The 20866-nt window shown below is 37.4% G+C and overlaps 3 protein-coding genes across 5 annotated transcripts; 2 read left to right on the forward strand and 1 right to left on the reverse strand.

The window, feature by feature from the left end:
• The first annotated feature begins 5642 nt into the window (after positions 1-5642).
• On the forward strand, positions 5643-9802 carry LOC147859885 (rop guanine nucleotide exchange factor 9-like). 3 transcript variants are annotated; one of them, XM_087324825.1, is made up of 8 exons: positions 5643-5919; positions 6498-6892; positions 7181-7297; positions 7382-7536; positions 7622-7696; positions 7910-8170; positions 8477-8848; positions 8947-9802. In XM_087324825.1, the coding sequence occupies exons 2-8, from the start codon at positions 6508-6510 to the stop codon at positions 9361-9363; spliced, it is 1782 nt and encodes a 593-aa protein (XP_087180951.1). In that variant the 5' UTR covers positions 5643-5919; positions 6498-6507; the 3' UTR covers positions 9364-9802. The 3 variants fall into 3 exon arrangements, with proteins under 3 accessions (XP_087180951.1, XP_087180952.1, XP_087180954.1); XM_087324826.1 differs by lacking the exon at positions 5643-5919 and adding an exon at positions 6229-6406; XM_087324828.1 differs by lacking the exon at positions 5643-5919 and having other exon boundaries at positions 6767-6886; positions 7134-7297.
• Positions 9803-12816: 3014 nt separating this feature from the next.
• LOC147859886 (BOI-related E3 ubiquitin-protein ligase 1-like) lies at positions 12817-15620 on the forward strand. Its single transcript, XM_087324709.1, has 4 exons — positions 12817-12908; positions 13491-13672; positions 14124-14500; positions 14714-15620. The coding sequence occupies exons 1-4, from the start codon at positions 12817-12819 to the stop codon at positions 15275-15277; spliced, it is 1215 nt and encodes a 404-aa protein (XP_087180835.1). The 3' UTR covers positions 15278-15620.
• Positions 15621-16383: 763 nt separating this feature from the next.
• LOC147859887 (uncharacterized) lies at positions 16384-20443 on the reverse strand. The gene is made up of 5 exons (XM_087324722.1): positions 19818-20443; positions 17333-17395; positions 17109-17252; positions 16595-16770; positions 16384-16516 (listed from the first exon to the last, which is right to left on the reverse strand). Exons 1-5 carry the CDS (start codon positions 20316-20318, stop codon positions 16444-16446), a joined length of 957 nt encoding a protein of 318 aa, XP_087180848.1. The 5' UTR covers positions 20319-20443; the 3' UTR covers positions 16384-16443.
• Between the last annotated feature and the right edge of the window lie 423 nt (positions 20444-20866).

Raw genomic sequence — 20866 nt, forward strand, 5'->3', positions numbered from 1 at the left:
TTCATTTCTTTTAAATAAACTAGGTAAAGTTTGCCACCCTTGTGGTATATACCTTCATTCATTGCATTTTTTCACAGCATTTGGAGGTTATATGCAATCTTTGTTTAATAATATTGATTTTATTGACAAGATTGATTATGTACTTAAGCACTCATCTTGATGTTATTTCGTATTTTTTGTAGATATTCCACAAAAAATACGAAATAAACAAGATTGGTTATGTACGTAACTTCTTAAGCACTCATCTTGATGTTATTTCGTAATTTTTGTAGATAATCTTTCTTAGAGAAATCAATTTGACCTTTATAAATAGACCTTTCGAGCAATAGTGAGGTCTTATACTCCTTTTGCTTCTTTTAAACCCGTTTGTCTATTTGTCTCCTTCTCCCTAAACTATGTTATCTCCAATTCTTTTTCCATTTGGTTCTGAAGCCTTACGTTTGTATCTAGGATAATTGGGTTTGTTCAATTTGTTGTATAGAAAGATTTGCATATGCCTTTTTCCAACTCTTTAAGTCATCATCTCCATGTTGTCAAGTTCCTTCAATGCAGTTTGTCCACATTTGTTTTCTTGAATGTCTCGTCATGCTTGACTTCCATAGGGAACTTAATAACATTCGATTTATTTTGATGTAACCCATCCATTTCTAGTCATGAGTTTTTATGTCCTTTCGGAGACAAATATTGGGTTAGTGAACATTGATCGTGTTATAAACTATTGCATGTCACTAGAATAAATGCTCATGTATTAGTGAGCTGAAGTACAAGAATAAATGTTCAATTGTAAGTTGCTCATGAACACTAGGGAATGCCACCCACTCTTGCACACACTTCAAGAGTTCATTTTCTGGGTTCTTGCATAGGCTTTGACCCTACACCTAAAACCACTTACCCTACACACCAATTGTACATTTGTCTTTCATTCTTACATATATTTTCTTGACATGTTTCAAAGATCCTCCACAAAGGGGGAAGTGCAATGATGTGACTAAATCCATATCTCTCGTCCAAATTAAGACACTATTTAGAATAGAGATTGTTTTGGCATTAGCTAGTCGAGTCTCAAATATGGCACTTCTAAGCTACTTTTGACCCTCGAAAACAAAAGGATAACTTGAAATACAAAAGAGTATAGAATCAGATTATACCCATTCCAAGAATCAAGTGACATATGCATACATGGAGTAGGTAGATGAATGAAAGGTTAATACTTATGTGTGTCCATAGTGTGCATAGGACATGTCTCAATCCATGCCTCAAGTTTGCATGTGTAATATATGGCATCGAATTGTTCAATCTTATCATAATTTGAAAGTCATGGTTTGCCAACAGTATGACATGGTGAAAAGGGTTCTTGTCACATTTATATATGAATATTGGTTGCGCCATCCAAATATACCACACGCATCATCTTTATCAATCACCGTTTGAATGCCATAAACTACAATAGGTTGAGCACATCCATCCATACATTAGAGTTGATGCACAATAACTTCTAATGTGACAGCTAAATTTCTTGCTCTCAAGTGTACCACCACGAGAGATGATTTCTTTGTTTAAGTTTTGACATTACAATGTTCATACCAAGCTCACACATTCAAACATGTTAGTTGATGTTGTTTGTGTGGGGGGTGAATCCAACATAAAAAAAAAAGTGCGTGATCATATTTCGTAAGCAATATATCTAAGCCTCAAATGAAAAAAAAACCATTATATTGAGTTTTCTGCGTTCATATTCAATTAGCTATATGTGTACATTGTGTAGGGCTCAAGCAAAAACAAAATACTCCTATAGAAGAACAATGTTTTACTTGGAAGGTGTGGTATTCACAATTTCAATAATTATTTTACAAAGTTTATAGTACGATTGAGAGTAACAATAGAATTCCTTATTTTCATGTGTATGCAATCATCATGATTCATGGCAATACTCTATACATAGCCAAGATAAACAACAAAAAAGATTGTATTACATTTTACATGCTATTTATGACGCTCTCTTGTTTGTGTTAAGTGATTTTTGTATAACCTAGAATTCACAACATTTCAACATAAATGATACTCTTCTCATGAAAGTTTTAGAGTCACACCAACAAACATTATGCACAAAAAACTTTAAAAGGATAATGAGTTGGTTTTTGAAATGATTCAAAAGAGTGGAAAAAATGCGTGAACTCTGTTGCATATATATATTTTTTAATTACTTTAATGGAGATTGTAAGGTAAGGCTCTATAATTGTAAAAGCAAGAGACCATCCTATAAAGCCCCTTCATATTTTCCTTCGTACAATATCCTGCATTCTTTGATTATTTTTGGGTAGGTAAAAAGTTGTGTGTTCGTTAATACCCTCCATGACTATTGCAAATGTAAAGATGGAGAAAGTTAACCGACATGGACATAGACTAACCTTACATACACCAAAACAAATATCTATTATCAATCAAAAGACATGAGTATGACTTTTGGGTTTCCATTAGGGTGATGTAGAATTTTTATTAAAAATATTATGTTGCACATAGAGAAGGCGAGCTAAATGAGAAATTTTCAAGCTAATGTGGCTGTTTCCATTCATGTGCAATGTATATGTTCCAATGGTGCAAGGTAGAATACTAGGCACTATACTATTTGTTCTCCTTGGGAATTGATCACCTAACGCATGCGTTCTTTCCACAAACACAAACATGAACATGATATGGAACATAAGTATACCGAAGAATCATAAGTATATGGACATAGACTAACCTTACATACACCAAAACAAATATCTATTATCAATCAAAATACATGAGTATGACTTTTGGGTTTCCATTAGGGTGATGTAGAATTTTTATTAAAAATATTATGTTGCACATAGAGAAGGCGAGCTAAATGAGAAATTTTCAAGCTAATGTGGTTGTTTCCATTCATGTGCAATGTATATGTTCCAATGGTGCAAGGTAGAATACTAGGCACTATACTATTTGTTCTCCTTGGGAATTGATCACCTAACGCATGCGTTCTTTCCACAAACACAAACATGAACATGATATGGAACATAAGTATACCGAAGAATCATAAGTATATGGACATAGACTAACCTTACATACACCAAAACAAATATCTATTATCAATCAAAATACATGAGTATGACTTTTGGGTTTCCATTAGGGTGATGTAGAATTTTTATTAAAAATATTATGTTGCACATAGAGAAGGCGAGCTAAATGAGAAATTTTCAAGCTAATGTGGTTGTTTCCATTCATGTGCAATGTATATGTTCCAATGGTGCAAGGTAGAATACTAGGCACTATACTATTTGTTCTCCTTGGGAATTGATCACCTAACGCATGCGTTCTTTCCACAAACACAAACATGAACATGATATGGAACATAAGTATACCGAAGAATCATAAGTATATGGAACATAAGTATACATGAACATTTATTGGATGCTAAGGAATTTCTAGTTGTAAATTCCTTAGCATCCAATAAATGTATTCAGCTTTTTTTTAATACTTTGAATACGTATTCTATAGATAAAATACGTAGAATACACTAATTGCATAGAATATGTTAAATACTTCTTATGTTTGTATTGCATCTAACAATTGTTATAGGTTTCTATGGAACACATGCATCCTCTTTCAACATCTAGGATTTGACTTATAGATGGTATCCTATAACAACGAAAATATCATCAACCTCCCTTTGGTGTCCGGCGAGAAACCACCAAAGACCTGCTTTGAACTAGAATGATTTAATAACCTTATAGCTTCTTCGTACATAATATCACTCAACCACATAGGCTTTGATGAGACTATTACTAGGATTCAATGACAAGTTGTTTACTTATAATGTATTTGTACACCGCATATATGTAGGTTAGGGAGATCTTTCAGTGAACCAATGATAAGTCCAAAAATCATCGTGTGGAATCCTCTCTTGTTATGATGTGACATGAGAACTATTTATCTACATGCAAGTGCAATTTGGCTTCTGACTACTCACCCTTCACTAGCATGAGGCTTTGTCCATTTCTCTTTCTTTGCAAATGCAGCATCTCTCGTTGTAGTGGTTCAAAATTGGACATGCATCAATCAAGCTCTATAGACAATGGCTATGGCAAACCCCCTAGAATATCCACTTTGTTTCAAGGGGGGAATTATTAAAATGAAAAGAACTCTATTCTTACTTTAAGCATGAAATATATAAGCTATATATGCTATTAATATAACACATGCTTGGGGGGATTATTAAAATGAAAAGTACTCTATTCTTACTGTAAGCATGAAATATATATAAGCTATATATGCTATTAATATAACACATGCTTGTGAAATTCACTTTTAGCATAACCAAGGAGCTTTGTGGAAGTAATGCTTAGCATACCAAGGATATCTTAATTTGAAGTTTCATATTATGCTCGCAAGTTTAGAAGTTAGAATAGGTTCGGAAAGGGCAAAGGTGGTCCTAATCTCATTTTAATATGTTGTACAAAGGCTTAAGTGGTCAATATGGATGCCCCATTTAGGCAACCTAGGGAAAAAGCTAGTGCTTGGGTGAAGATGACCATCTAGTGGATGGGTGGGTGGAGATCAAGGCTGTTTTTGTTTTGCCAATGTCACACCAAGGCACATGTAAGGTTCTAGTTTAAAAACATGAGCCGATAACAAAATAAATGTAGCTCAACTTTTGAACATAGCTTGGGGGGTTTCCATACATTTTGACCACACAATACGAGATCATGTCTTGATTCCTATCCAACATGAGACAACCATGGGCTATCAAAAGGGCATCTAGCTTGCCAAATCCGTTCGAGAAGGTATTGTAGTTTCTAGACGCATGTCAGAGTGTCTTCCAATCACGTTCATTTGTCACGACGCATCCTCACATAGGACGAGGCGAAACATGTTCATGAAGCCATGATGGATGTGGGGGGAGGGGGATGGAGGAGGCGTGCGCGAGATGGGGATGTTTTACCTTCTTACGACTTAAACTATAGATAGATAGATAGATAGATAGATAGATAGATGGAGGGGGTGTTGCCCAAAAGGCCATGTCTTGGGGTGTATATAATATATATATATACATATATACATACATACACGATGCATATAATAAGTAGTAGCATGTGAATGATCAAGAAGGAACCTCCTCCTCTGCATTACAATTACATACATACATACATATAGAATTGCATTCATTCATTCATTCATTCATTCATTCATGGTCCATGTCTCCTCACGTTCCTTCCCCCCCCCCCCCCCCCCCCCCCTCCAAACGTGCAAACCACTTCCAAGTATATGTAAATTAATTATGTATTACAGAAAACTAAGTGTTGGGCTCTTCATCTCCTCTCTCTCTCTCTCACTCTCTATCCCATCATGCTGTTGATTCTCCTCATTTCCATGATCTTCTTCTTTTCTACTCTCTCTCTCTCTCTCTCTCTCGTCTTGCCTTTCTTTGCCTGCTTCATCTGCCATAATCTCTCTCCCTCTCCCTCCCTCTCTCTGAGTTTTGGGTTCTTCTGAACAGCAACAGAAATCAAAGGCTTCCTTTCCTTTCCTCGGGATTTAGTATATATATATATATATATATATATATATATATATATATACATACATACATCTTCTAAAGAAAACCACCCACGAACATGAACCCTAAGGAAATGCCCGATGTGGGTTGTTGCTTTATTTGCTTTTTTATACTTCTCTGCGAATTGGGTTCTTGTGATTTGCCTGATTTCTGCGCTTTTACAAGAAGAAAGAAGAATTAAGAATTAAGGCGGAGGAAAGAAGACGAATTAAGACGAAGAAGAAAGCTATAAAGTGTTCTGACAAGGGTTCGATTAACCTCACCTTCCATTTTTATTTTTATTTTTTAAACTTTTCAGCGCAAGCCATTCGTTGTCATTCTCACGAGTAAGCATCAGGAAAAAGGTAAGCAAAAAACAGAGCTTTTTGTTTTTGTTTTGTTTTGTTTTGTTTTGTTTCTTCGTGTCTGCAATTACATTGTATACGTTTTTAAAGAATGCAGCTTCTCTTAAACACATATTCCTTCTTCTAGGACTAATATATCATGATCTACTCTGCTCGAGCTTCGTTAAACGCTTGTATCTTTCTTCTCTCCGTTTTACATGCATCTGCATAACACTGTTTCTAGTATTGTTGGAACCTTTATTGTGTTTTGGGCTTCATTCATTTCTAGGGGTTCTTTCTTCTCTGTTTTTACATGCATGCTTGTGCACAGACCACATAGTGAAATCTCTGTTTCTAGACTTGCCCGGACATTTATTGTGGTTTAAGGTTCCTTAATTCTGACTATCTTTCTTCTCTCTGTTTTACACATATCTACATACATTGGTGTAGCTAATGCTCTGTTTCTAGTCTTCTTGGAACCTTCACTCCGCTTGAGCATTCATTAGTGGTACAAGTTTTTTCCAGTGTTGTATGTGCATGTGCGTAGATTTCACTGATAAACACTCTAATTCTCGTTTTGTTGATATCCTCTTGAACAGGATTTATGCTATGTTTAAAGGGACTAATTCCCCTTCAATGCCGAAGATAGACAAGCATATATTTGATGTATTGCCTGGTATAGAATCTCCAGATGGGTGTCCATACATGAAAGGAATCCATCCGCCTTCCGGTTTGGATCACTTTTGTGATGAGCTTTTCTCGGATAGATCCTTACCATGCAGCCCTCGGGATGGAGGTGGCTATGAATCTACAACTAGTACTTCGGTGGAATCTTCTCCAATAGGATGGCTTCCACCATTTTCTTCGACATCTTCTTCGAGGGATAAATCTCGTGTTTGGAAGCTTCCAATGATGCCAAAATATGTCGAAGTCAGAGATATCACTCCGTCGGGGGATCAGTGCGAGCATAAAGTAGAGGAATCTGATGCTTCAGGTGAGGATTTCTGAACTTAAGTTCCATCTTGTTATGAACATACATGTAATAGTCATAGATTTATGGAGTCAGTTAGGCAACAGAAAGGTTCATTAGCTATGGTCAGATATGGGTGCAGAAGGTCATTTGATTGACCACACTATAGATTGCCATGTTCATTTGTGTTTTACTAAGATAACTTATGATTGGTTGCCCAAGATCCTTACACTTCATATAGGATTGATTTCTCTCATAACGTGACCTTCAGGTGGGATTTCTGAAACCTTCGTCCTTTTAATGTCCCCACAGAGTTGGAGATGATGAAGGAACGGTTTGCTAAACTACTTTTGGGTGAAGATCTCTCTGGTGGTGGAAAAGGAGTATCAAGTGCTCTTGCCATCTCCAATGCCATCACAAACCTTTCAGGTAGTTTACTCATAGATTATACACAAAATGCACGTATACATTTTGTTGCGCCCATTTCTGACATCAGTCTTGGGGTGATTTCAGTTTCTGTTTTTGGACAGCTATATAAATTAGAGCCCCTTGCAGAGGAGCAGAAGATTCGATGGCGGAGAGAGATGGGTTGGATCCTCTCCGTTAGTGATTATATAGTTGATTTCGTTCCTTCAGTTCAGCAAATGGCAGATGGTATCAGCACCGAGGTAGTGTCTAGTCTCTATGCTGGTTTTCAATATAAATATCATCATCCCCAGGTGATTGCAATGAGAATTCTTGTGATAATCATAGGTTATGGTCACAAAACTTCGGCAGGATATTGCTGAGAAACTCCCAGCTTTACGCAAGCTTGACAACATGTTGTTGGTAGGTATCATGCTCAATCTTTGTCATAACATAATTGCACCATGACCTTGTAAACCATTGTAAAGAGTTCAACTCCTGTTCGTGTCCATGCATCGGTTGTCACAAATGGAAACTCCCTGTTAGGACCAGAAAGAAAGAAAAAATAATGATGAGTAAGAAAAGAGACATGAGGAATCTTGATGCTCTACACACTTGTGGCTTATCCATTTACAGGAAGCTCTAGATAGCTTCAGATCAACGGAATTCTGGTACATCGGTGAAAAGGATCATGATCAAGCACGATGGAGGCAAGAAGAGAAATGGTGGCTTCCTACTCCTAGAGTTCCGTCCAATGGTTTATCGGCCGATGCAAGGAAGCATTTACAACACCAAAGAGGAAGTGTTAAGCAGATATTGAAAGCTGCTTTAGCAATCAATGCCCAAGTTTTATCAGACATAGAAATCCCTTCCATCTATTGGGAGGGACTACCAAAGGTATATTATTAATCAAAGGTGCTATAGTGCACACATTTAACTACTAGTAGATGAGTTGATAAAGGCTATAAATGGGCCCTTTAGGTGGACAGTGTGGTTAGTTATTATTTGAATCCAATGATCTTAGAATGGATATGGCAGTTGGTCAACTAGTCCTTTGTATATTCATTCCAAGGTCAATTGTGTTAAGGTCATAGTCATCCACATGATACCTTGATGGGTCAATCTCTAGCTTTCATCGGCCATTTTCTCAAGGCCATATCTGCTATCTTTTATATTATGCTCACTACTACACATTTTTTATAGAATGCTAGAACGATGCTCGGGGATTCACTCTATCGTTTGATCTCTTCGGAAAGCTTTTCACCCGATGCATTGATCGCTTCTTGGGACCCGAATCACGACCTCAAAATTGTAGAGCTCGTGAACCGTGTGGAGGGTGCGGTTAACATTTGGCAACGGAAACTTGAGGTTCGGCACATGCATGCACATGGTAAGGATGGGCGGATAGGTTCCAAGTCAGGGTGGGGACTCTCAAGTGATACTTATGCTTCAAGCGACCAAGAGAAAAGAGAATTGCTTACCGAGAAAGCTCGAAGTTTGTTAATATTGCTTAGGCATAAATTTCCAGGGTTACCTCAAACAAATCTTGACATACTCAAAATACAATACAATAAGGTGCATAGCCCTGTTTTTCCATTTCATCTCTTAATGTTGTCTCCCTATTACTGAAAATATCTTTGTTTTTCCTGAATGAGTTTTCGTTTCTTTATCAGGATGTGGGTCATTCTATACTTGAAAGCTACTCAAGGGTACTTGAAAGCTTGGCTTTCAATGTATTGTCAAGAATTAATGATGTTTTATGTGCTGATGATGAGGCAAAATACAATCCAACTTTGGTACTTCCAAGGAGCAAGTCATCAAACAAATCCAAATTCCGCCTACACATGGAAATTGAATGTCCACTATCACATTCATCCGGACTTCTGAAATCCATGAGCACCTATACTGTAAATGGTGCTGTTCATCTGCAATCATGGCAAAGCAGAAGTGTGTCCGACTTTATGCTTCTAAGAGGTGACTCTAAAGACTTGGGCCAGTATACAAAGTCTCCTCCACCCTCCCCAATCGCAAATAAGTGGGCATACTCGGGCAATATCAATGTTTTACGGAGCCCGCCGAGTAGAGATTGACATTTATTATTCTTACATCTGTCAATATACATGTGTAAATTGCATGGCCTTGTAGAACTAAGTCTAGGAGTGCCTTCCATGAATTTGTTACTTCTCGTGGAGTTTTCATACACTATTCAGAAGTTTGGGGGCCAATTTAGATTCACCGACTTGACCTAAATGAAAAGGAGATGTTGTGATATAGTTACAATTTGCATGGAGAATATCAGCCATGGCATATGTAGAGTAAGTTGTCTTCACGCTCAAGTGAAAGAAGGTCCATGTTAAAGGTGGAATCTTACAATAGTTTAGGAGATTATCTCAATTTCTCACCCTTAGAAGATCTGTATCTAGAGCAGTTGCAATGCCTGGTACAGGTGAACTTGATGATACTTAGTGATTTCCATATGCACACATGCTACTGTAAACCCTTATGTCTAACTAGATCGAACATTCATTCTTTTTTTAAGCAATTAAAAGCTCAATAGCTCATTATCTATGTCAATACGTTGGAATTTGAAATCATCCTCTTTGCTAATAAGGTTGTTAGTGTTGTTTCATTACATTTGAAGAAAAAACTTAAACTCATTGTGAACCTTTACAAAATAGAATTGATTGGTAATGCCAACAAGAGCTTGCATTTGTTTTCCTACTCTAGAGGTGAATTCCCTAAAAACCTTTGCAATTAAAGAGATACATTATTGTTACGTACATTGCAGTAGTTTCATGTGAATTACAAACGTTTCACATAATGCCAAAAACATAAATTTACATATAGATATTGTATGACACTTGTGAGGTAGGCAAAAAGGAGAAGTACTAAGGTGCGACTCAAGGACATTTACAAATAGAGCATTTCAAACGTGCACATGTGGAAGAGTTGGATGATGTTGACAATGAAGTTTTGAGATGTAATATATAGATGCAAATTTGGCTAGTGTCTACGTAGTTGTATTTAAGGTAACACCTCTAAGTCAAGTGAAGCCTAGGTTGATGTTGCTCCTACCACATTAGAGGAGAAATATTCAACTTTACACTTCTCCTTACTTAAGTATTATCTAGAATGAGAATTTGACATCTATTTATTGTTTGTGAAAGACATGTCACCTCCTAATAGGCTCCCTTAATAATCTTTTCTTCACTTAATTTTTGCGTGTTTTTTAATAATAAAATGTTGAGTAATCGTTTAGGTTTGTTGGGTTTCTGCAACTCGTTTTGGAAGTTCCGTGTGCAAGAATTGTAGGACAGTTTCTACAACTTGTTTTGGAAGTTCTACATGCCAAAATAGTGGGATCAAGTTGTTGGTGACTTAACTTGATTGAGCCTTCATAGCTTTACACTTCTCCTTACTTAAGCTTATCTAGAATGAGAATTTGAAGTCTATTGATTGTTTTTGAATGACATGTCGCCCCCTAATAGGTTCCCTTTATAATGTTATCTTTTCTTCTTAACTTTGCACTTTTTTTTTATTAACAAATGTTGAGTAATTGTTTAGGCTTGTCGGTTTCCACATGCAAGAAATGTAAGAAAATCTATGCAACTCGTTTTGGAAGTTCCACATGCTAGAATTGTAGCAACGAGTTGTTAGTGAAGTAACTTGATCAAGTCTTCATGACTTTAGCAAAGCATCTTGTGATGGTTGCTTGTGAGTAAAATTACCGCCTTCTCAAGGGTTCACATTGCCTCAGAAAATTAAGGAGAACAAGAAGTCTTGAAATAACTAAATAATTCGCAATAAACACTTTGATTTCCCCTTAATAGATCAACTCTCTATCAACCACTATAAATATCAACTTCACTTGTAATTTTGATGTTGGACACATACATCAACGTGAATATAGTTCAACCTTTTGCAATGTAAGCTCATTCTAAGCCATTTTCTCCTAAGCTTTGCTATGTTCGAGACATATCTCCAAAATTGGTAGACTTTGTATTGGCCTCACCATCCAATTAAGCATGATCAAAATCATAAGGATGCAAACTTACTAAGATTTTTGAAACGTCACAGACAATATGGTCATGAAATTATTTGTCAAGATCATGTGTGTACTACAGTAGTCTAGAGAACCTGACATATCGGAAGCTTCAAAAGTTGTCTTTATACTTGATGGTGTCGAACACCAAATCATGCATTGGTAAGGCATGCAAAGCCACACAGATGGGAGATTGGGCTCGTTTGCTTGACATATGAGAATGTCGAAAACCTTTGCAATGTTACCACACCACACATAGTTAGGTGTTGCATAGCCTCAAGCTCATAATGTTAGAACACATAGTAGGGAAGCAAACCTACGAAACAATGGATTGGATTCTCCCCCTACCCTACCCCTCCCCCCCCCCCCCCCCCACACACACACAGACACGTACACATGGGAATGTCTAAAACCCCCTCACTCATATATCCATGGTGCCCACGAAACACATGGAGAATGTCGACAAAACCACGGGCCTCACTTTCACCCATTGTCCACACACACACACACACACACACACACACACACACAAGAATGTCCAAAGAAACTTGTCGCTGGTGGCATGTATGTTAATGTCACCAAGCGAGCGTCTTCTTGCCATGCGTGGGCCAACCTTCCTTCTTCTTCTTCTTCTTCTTCTTGAAGAAATCCATGAGGAGTTGTGGGTGGGATTTTATGGGGTGTATTTCTATTTCTTTTTTATGGTTACACAGGATCTACTTACAACCTCTTCCTTCCTCTTCCTCTTCCTCTTCCTTCCAACTTTCTTCATCTTCTTTCTTTTTCTTTCTTTCTTTTTTGTGGCTTTCCTTTTGAACATCTTTTTTTTGGGGGGATTTTTTTCCTTTCCTTTTCTTCCCTTCAGTTGTGGTGATTGTCGTAGTTTCTATACCAAGCTTTTATATATGTACATGTAACATAACATATATGGGCGGAGGGGAGGGAAGGGTGGTTCAAAATTAACCCTCCGACGTGGCCATGATGGCCATGGCCATGCATGCATAACTATACATACATACATGTACATATGTATGTATATAACTAAAAACGAGATTTGGGGCGGGTAACACCATCACCCATCATCTTCTCTCTACCATCACCCATCATCATCATCATCATCTCTCTACCACCACCACCTCCTCCATTCTCTCTCGTATGTTAAATTTTCTTTCCTGCTTAACGCTCTCTCATGCACACACATACATATACATATACACATACACATACACATACACATACATACATACATATATATATATATACCCATTCTTTTCTGGCTTCTCTCTTTTCCTTGCTAAATCAGAGTAGAAACATATAGATTTTTATTATTATAGCTCCTATATAGATCAATCCCCTCCTCTGTCTGCCCCAATTACATTAATAGAAGCAGAGAGACATAGGCATCTCTTCTTTTGGTGGAGTTTTTTTTCATCTGCTTCTTCTTCTTCTTCTTCTTTTAATCTGAACTTTCTGTTGTTTGGGAAGCCTAGCTTTTACTTACATGGCTGTCCATGCACAACCCAACCCAAACACCAATCCCCCTTCCAACCCCACTACCGGTGGTGGCCTCCTTGCTGATCTCGCTAAACACAGGTGACATGTTGATTCATTCTGCATGCCTGCTTTCTGCATATTAACTAATTCTTCTTGTTAAATTTCTTTTTTAGTACAATCTCTCAGACTTGCTCTTTTTTAATGCCATCTCTACCTTCCCCTTCTTGATCTTGCTCTTTCTCTTGTTATTGTTCTCTCGATTTTTCATGCTTTTTCTCTTGATCATTTGTGTTTCTGCCTCAATTGCTCTTATCTCTCTTCCTGTTTCTACCACAATTGCTCGTATCTCTCTTCCTTGCCTTCCTTAGCTTGATTCTTCCGGTCCTAAATCTTCTCTCTGATTGATTTTGTATTTGGTTGTAGTTCTTTCCGTTTCTCTTTGATTCGATCGGTTCAGGTTTCTCTTTTAGCTTCTGCTCTCTTTGATTCGATTGGGCCAGATTTCTCTTTTAGCTTTTGCTTTTATTGATTTGCTCTTTCTTCTTGTCAATAATTGTGATTGGTAAGCACTGGAAAGAAAGAAAGAAAGAAAGAAAGAAAAAACCATTGTCTGGACGTTGTCGTCTCGATTTAATGATTGGTGGGGTTCTCCACATCGCATAAAATCTGATTGATTCGCAGGCCTCCACCTGTTCCTGTATCAGCAAATAATGTGGATATTTGTGATTTCGACCCTCGCACTCTCTTTGTTACCTTCCCTTTTGTGGGACAAGATGTGGCATCTTGCCAACAACAGCAACAGCAACAGCAACAGCAACAGCAACAGCAACAAGTCCTTCATCATCAAGCCATGCTTCAACCGGGTTTGTTTCAATCATCTATGTATTTCTTTCTGATGTCCTCTCTTTAGTATCTCTAATGTCCATATCTTAGCGGCTCTATATATTCTTTTTCAATAGTCTCCCTTCCCCTCTCTAGGATTTTTCATGTCTTTCTGCAACATCATTGTTTAGAATCAGGCTATGTTTGTGTCTAGTGTGCCTTGAATTAAGGTCGGTCATATCTTTATGTCTGATCCCTTCATTTTAGGGTACTCACATCCTCTAATGTCTTTATGTAGGGATAGCCATATATTTGAAGTCCGATTGTCTTCATTTAGACTAGTCATTTTTTTGTTTTTTGGGTTAGTTGTACTGAGGTTTTAAGGGGTTTGGATTTCTATAATGCTTTGAGTGTTAAAAATATTTCTTCATCATGTTATGTTACAGGTTCGTTGTCCTGAATTATCGCTAACATGCCTTCTTTCTTTCTCAGGCGGCAGCAGTGGTGTTAACATGCCGATTCCTAACTTTGCAGTCTTTCAGCAGCAGCAGTCCATCACCAATATAGAATTAACTGCCCCTCGGCAGCGAAAGAGGAGGATTAAAGCACAAACCAACATTAGGAGGCCATCACCTGACCTTAATCAAAGCCACAATGCATGTGTTCTTGCCGGTACCATAACTCCAAATAGTGGTGTATCTACTGGTCTCCGCCTGGCCTTGGATGATGACCTATCCACTGTCACTAGTTCTCGCCCAGATCATCATGTAGGTTCGATCTCTGCCTCCTCAATGAATATATTCGGTGATGACTTGTCAGTGCACATTGTACAACAACAGAACGAGTTGAATCAGCTCATCAAAATACAGGTAGGGGTAGAGTTTTTAGGGCAGAGAGACCAATTTTAATTTGTTTAATATTTTCAAAATTTATCCGAATCACCTCTCCATGAATGGAAATTCTGGGTAAATGTCAATAACTAATGTGGCTAATTTATGTTTATGTAAATGCATCCCTCGGTTTGAACAACGAAGACGTGGAATTTGATGGTACATTTTTATTTTTGAATATGGTGATTGCAGATTGAACAACTAAGGCATGCATTGGTAGAAAGAATGCAGATGCATTCAAAGGTTTTCCTTGCTACTGTGGAAGAGCAAGTATCTTACTTGTTACGGGATCGTGAGATGGAATTGGAGAAGGTAACCCAAAGGAATCTAGAGTTGGAACAGAGGATAAAACAGATAGGTTTAGAGACTCATATATGGCAGAACAAAGCCAAGAGCTTCGAAGCTATGGTGGCTATGTTGAGAGCCAATTTGCAACAAGCATTAATCAGTCAAAGCAGAGAGCAAATCCCTGTAGAGGGACATGGAAATAATGATGCTGATGATGCTGCATCTGAACATATTGATGGTAGTGATGAAGCTCAACAGATGAGAGCTTCAATAATAATGGGAAGAAAAACAATGAGTCCTTTGGTAGAAGTGAAGAGATCCTGCAGGAGTTGCAGGGCTATGGAAGCTTCTGTTTTGCTAGTACCATGTATGCATTTGTGCTTGTGCAGCAATTGTCAGAAAGATGTACAGAAATGTCCAATCTGCAATTCCGATAGGAGTGCATGTGTTGAGGTATACTTATCATGATTAAGTTTGGTGTGCTTACTGTGATGATCTAGATTCACTTCCGAACAATAAGCATAGTGTATGGAGAAAACAAATGTAGACCTTTTTTAATTATTAATTCTACAGAAATCAGGATACAGATGACCAAGAAATGCAATTCAGGCTAATACATAGTAAATCAAAGGAAGGCCATCAGTTCAGGAAATATATTTTACAGAGGAAGAGGAAGTATCATTTGGGTATTAATTCATATCTTGTAGTCCGTCAATATATTATACTCAGTTCCGATGCATTTCTGTGAGGCTGGAATTCATAATTCCGCATTTCTATGAAAATGGAATGAAAAGATTGTTTTGGGTGTGATGTGTTTCTTTCGTTTTTTTAATCATCAACATTATTATTGTTATTTTGTGTTCGTAAACGAAAGAAGTCCTCACCTCATGGCTAGAACAAAATAATCATGAATTGGGAAGGGTTTGTGAATAAAGGATCGGAGTTGCAAATTTATTCTACTAATAATGCTGTTTCTAGACCACAAAAAGACTAGGATAAAATGAGCTTAAGATTGGAGAAGAAAATTTTAGTAATAATGTTGTTTCTTGGAGTATGACAGTGTAATATTGAATTTGCATATGCTCATCAAACAAATCAAATGCATCAAATTCTGATCCAAGGTTACAGTGCTATTGTTAGTTCTAAGAAAATGCTGTGTGCACAATACATCAGGGGAAAGGGGGATACTTTAGTGTAGCTTTCATCAGGTGTGGCTTATAACTTTATTGTGACATGCAAATGTAGTGATTTAGTTGCCATGGATTACATTAATTGAGTTGCTATGTACTATTAATGATTCACATTAGGAGATCATTAATTTACAAGTTTATATTGTGAGATCCAAACGATCTCTTCAATTGTACTTGATTCTTAAATTACTAAGTAGTTTCTGCTATTATATTTGGTTATCGTATTATTCTGCTTTTTATTTTCAAAACAGTTCCAAGTTGTCTAACCATATGGAGCGGTACTGTGCACTGGAGTTGTGTCCACTTTTAATTTTACAAAACGTCATTTTCATGTTGTATAGACATGCCTTATAACAAATGAAGATTTTTTTGCAATGAGATCATCAGCCACCAATGAATATATACTGATATTGAGTTTAGAATGTATATATACAATTTCAGCATTCATATTAATGAAAGGAAGTTTTCCATAGCTTTGATCATATTTGGTGGCCATTGAAGCTCTGCACTGACCCATCTGATAAGAGGCATACATAGTGTTTAGCATACTGAGAATGCATGCATACTATCCATTTAAGTAACAATCAGAGCTCACCTAATATCTCTGTACAGAGGCTCCCTTCGCGTAGCCTCAGAAAACTGGCCCTCAGCTTTGCTAACCTCACCTTCACTCCATAGAACTGCTGCCAGGGCAGCATGTGCTTCAGCATAATTTGGATATTTCCGGACAAGTCCTTGCATCAGTTTCTTGGCATCTTCTGGCTTTTCAAGCTTCAAAGGTAAAAAGATTTTGAATGATTACAGAGTCAAATTCATCAAAAAAGTCTCCCAATTTATTATTAATGTCCTTCATCTAGTCTTTTGGCTCTCCTGTCTTTAAATATTCCACATGGCATCAATTTGCCGCAATATTTTCTGGTACAATGTAGTATTGTCAATTGGTATTAAATTGGACATTCTCAATGTTGATATTTTGAGTATGATCCACAAGATATCGTGTAAAATGGCAAAACGACTTAGTCATAGGAGAATGAAATTTATCATGAAACAATGAATATTTGCAATAACAAGAAGTCAACGAATGACCATTTTACACTTCAGTTCCACACCTGAAAAAGAGTTAATGCCTCCTTTAACCGATACCCAGCAATGCCTGGAGCAAGCAAGGAAGCTCTCTCATATGCAACCAAGGCATCATCAAACTTATTTATTCGTGTATCCACATTTCCAAGGTTAAACCAAGCTGCATATTCCTGAATGACAAAAAGAAGAGTGTAAAATAAAAGTGTTAAACCAAGCTGCATACAGTACCGCCAGAATTAAAAAACCATACCTCTGGGTCATTCTCGATCGCAGACTTACAGTCATTAATAGCTTCTTCAAATCTCCCAAGAGCCTGCAAGCATCATAATAATCCTAGACATTTTAATAAAAGAAGCAACACATATACATGTCCATTTGCATCTTCGCATTCTACCAACTATTGCACTCAAACGATTTTCAATAATAAAAAGTGAGCTGATGAAATTTCTTTGACTGAATAAAATGTAAAAAAATGGCCAATTACAACCTTATTGCTAATATATATGGTGGAAGTAGATAATAGTTGAATCCAAGAATTACGTAAAATAGGAAGGAATGATTAACTTAACATAGAAAACGGGTTATTACTATTGGAATTACACAGATGAGGTTTACAAAAGAATACCACCACAAGGGAGCTAATTAATGCTCTCACGTGCAACAAGGCATCGTTGATAATTATACCCGGAGATAATATGTCTGTAAAGGTTTCTAGCATATAAGTCATAGAATACGTTACCTGCATATGATTGGTTTTATACCACTTCTTTATATAGAACAGTTTTTTATACTATTTTTGGTGATGATTGTACCCTTTCAAGCTCAATATGTCTCTCAGTGACTAATACATTCTGCATTTGTTTACAAGTTGTTATCACAGATGACAACCACTACAACCCAGACAAAAGGGAGCAGTTGTGAACTGCTTAAACATCGCAAACTTGGATTACTAAATTCTGCATCATTGAGACGTTTAACCCTTTCATATAAAGAAGTTAAATAGGACACTTTACACCCCTTGCTTCTATAAAACATTAATTGACAATACATTAGACAATGATCCTATCCTACAGTTATTAGTCATAATCAGAATTCCACTAATCACTGCTCATTGCAGAGCACAATAGTGAGGACAGAGAGAGTAGTTTGTCTTCTTGAATTATGTTAAATAGAACAATTGGAATATGCTGCTAGTTTCTATAAAACGGCACTTGCTATATTTAATGATGGTCCTATAGTTATTAGTCATGGTCAGAGTATGCAACAACTATTGACCATACCAGAGAACAAAGGTAAGCTTAGCTAAAAAAGTGTGTTCGGTCAAATTATGTTAAATCAAACACTTTGAATTATGCTGCTTGTTTCTATAAAACTGCAATTGTTAATATGTTTTATGGTAATAATATACTATAGTTATTGGCATTACAGAGCCCGATAATGAGCTTTCAAAAAGCAGTTCTGACTTATGGAGTTCTCAAGTAGCATTAAGAACAGTTTTAAACTCCTCGAGTTTGAAATGTCTCTCAGTGACTAGTTTGATTCTGCATATGTTTACAAGTTGTCCTCACAGATGAATACCACTACAACCCATACAAAAGGGAGCAGTTATCAACTGCATAGACATCACAAACTTGGTTTACTAAAATATTGCATCATTGAGACATTGTGTACTGGCACAACTCAAAATGGGGGGCTCAGGGTTGGGGTTCACACAAGATATACTCATAAAAAATAACATCCAGAAGAGAGATATAGAAACAAACAAAACTATCACCATTTCCATGCACAGATGATGTGATCTAAATGCAAAGAATGTGTGCGCTTTGTATTTAACTTGGTGTTAGCACATTCATTCCATCTAGAACAAGAATCAATACATTACAAAGTTTTACTTTAGACATAAATAAAAACATATTTACTAAACTCAAAGGTTACTGGGGATGATTCTGCAAACTTTAGATTTAATTGTTGCAAATAAATTTTTACTAGATACGGAACATCAATCAACATTCAAAAAGCTCAACTAGGGCAGAAAATTAGGAAGATACTTACTTAACCTAACTTCTATCGCATGTTGAATAAGTTATGTTTGCATATGCATTCTGACTTCAATGAGAATAATCAATCGGCTAATCAATAAGCTCAAATAAGAGAGCAAATGAACGTTCAAAGTTGTGTATACTTGCTTCGAAATTAATCAACATTCAAAAGGCAAATTAAAAACGCCAAGGACATTCACATCAACCTCAAAATCTAATGCTGTGACTTCTGAAACAAAGCAGGCAGATGCTTTCTATAGAAGGTTGTTCGTTGCATATACAGTTAACAAAACCTTAACTATGAGGCCGAAACAAAGAAGAAGCTTCAAATCAAATGTTTGCAAAAGAAGAAAGCTCAAATCAGCGAGCTACAATAAAATCCGTGTCTACGAATTTTGATACAAACAATGCACGTGCTTTTCTTATGCTATAGCTCACATCAATTTTGCTATTCTATTCTGCATACATTCTAATTCTATGAGAATCAAGACTCCAAGAACACTTAACTAAAGAAAGAAAAGACAAAGAAGAAGAAACATGAATAGTAGTCTTGCGTAATGCACCTCTTTCCACGTTATAATTTACACAAAGTTCTGTTTTCATTTTTGCATATATATTACTTCTGTTCTGAGAATTAAAGCTTCACGAAAGTTTAACAAGGAAAGGACAAAGACGAAGAAGAATGTAAATAATAACCTCGAGAGCTATGGCACGATTGAGGAGCGGCACAGGAGCCTCGGGAGCAAGTTCAACAGCTTTGTTGAGATCAGACAGAGCTTCTTCAAAAAGTCTGAGAGATAAACGAACACTTCCACGATTAGACCAAACGCTCGCACTCTTAGGATCTTCAAGGATAAGCTCAGAGAATATCTTCTCCGCGGTTTCAAGGTCTCCGGCGACAGCAGCACGCAGAGCTTCTTGCAATTTCGGGTTCTCCACATCTTTTAGCCTGACTCTCTTCGAAACGGAAGAAGCTAGCGCAGGCGCTGTGCCTAGTGTGTGCAATGAAGATACTGCTGTAGCTAAAGAGAGTAAAGCTCGGCGATGGAGGTGGAGGCTTCGCTCTTCAGAGGCAGTGACAGAGCGCGAGACTGAGGAGGAGGAGGTGGAAGAAATGGCTACGGGCGGAACAGATGTTGAACCAAGGGAGACTGCCGGGTAGAAGGATGATGTGGTCATGGTCATGGCCATGGCCATTGCGAGGTCGATGAGACAGCTTCGTCTTGTTCTTTTTCCTCGCCGGCCGCTTCTCCTTCTCCTTCTCCTTCTCCTTCTGCTCCTGCTCCTGCTTCTGCTTCTCCTCCTCCTGCTGCTGCTTCTTCTTCTTCTTCTTCTTCTTTTTCTGCAACGGCTGAGGGGCCATGAGCCATGTCTATATGACCACTGTTATCTGTGGCCTATTTTCTAGGGCTAACCTTTCCATTATAACATAACACACACAGACACACATTTTACTGCATTGAGAAACACATGTCCAAGAGCTATAGAAAGTATTAGAGTCCCTCCGAAATGATTCCTCCGACAAATGACCAACGATTGTCATGATCAAACTTATTCCACCCTCCCGGTGAACAAGGACCTCGGCTACCATTACAAACTCAAAGGTAGATCCTTGTTTTTACGATGAACAAACCTTCCAAGATTGTCACGTAGAAAGAGAGAGAAAAGGCGACTCCTCGTGCCAAATTGTTGTATTTAAGTATCCACCATATGTGGTGCCCAAAAGAAAGTAGAGTAAACCGATC

Source organism: Azolla caroliniana, unplaced genomic scaffold (genome assembly GCF_043228905.1).
Source record: "Azolla caroliniana isolate FFs.n. ecotype wild unplaced genomic scaffold, voAzoCaro1.0.p SCAF_9, whole genome shotgun sequence".
NCBI classification, from domain to species: Eukaryota; Viridiplantae; Streptophyta; class Polypodiopsida; order Salviniales; family Salviniaceae; genus Azolla; species Azolla caroliniana.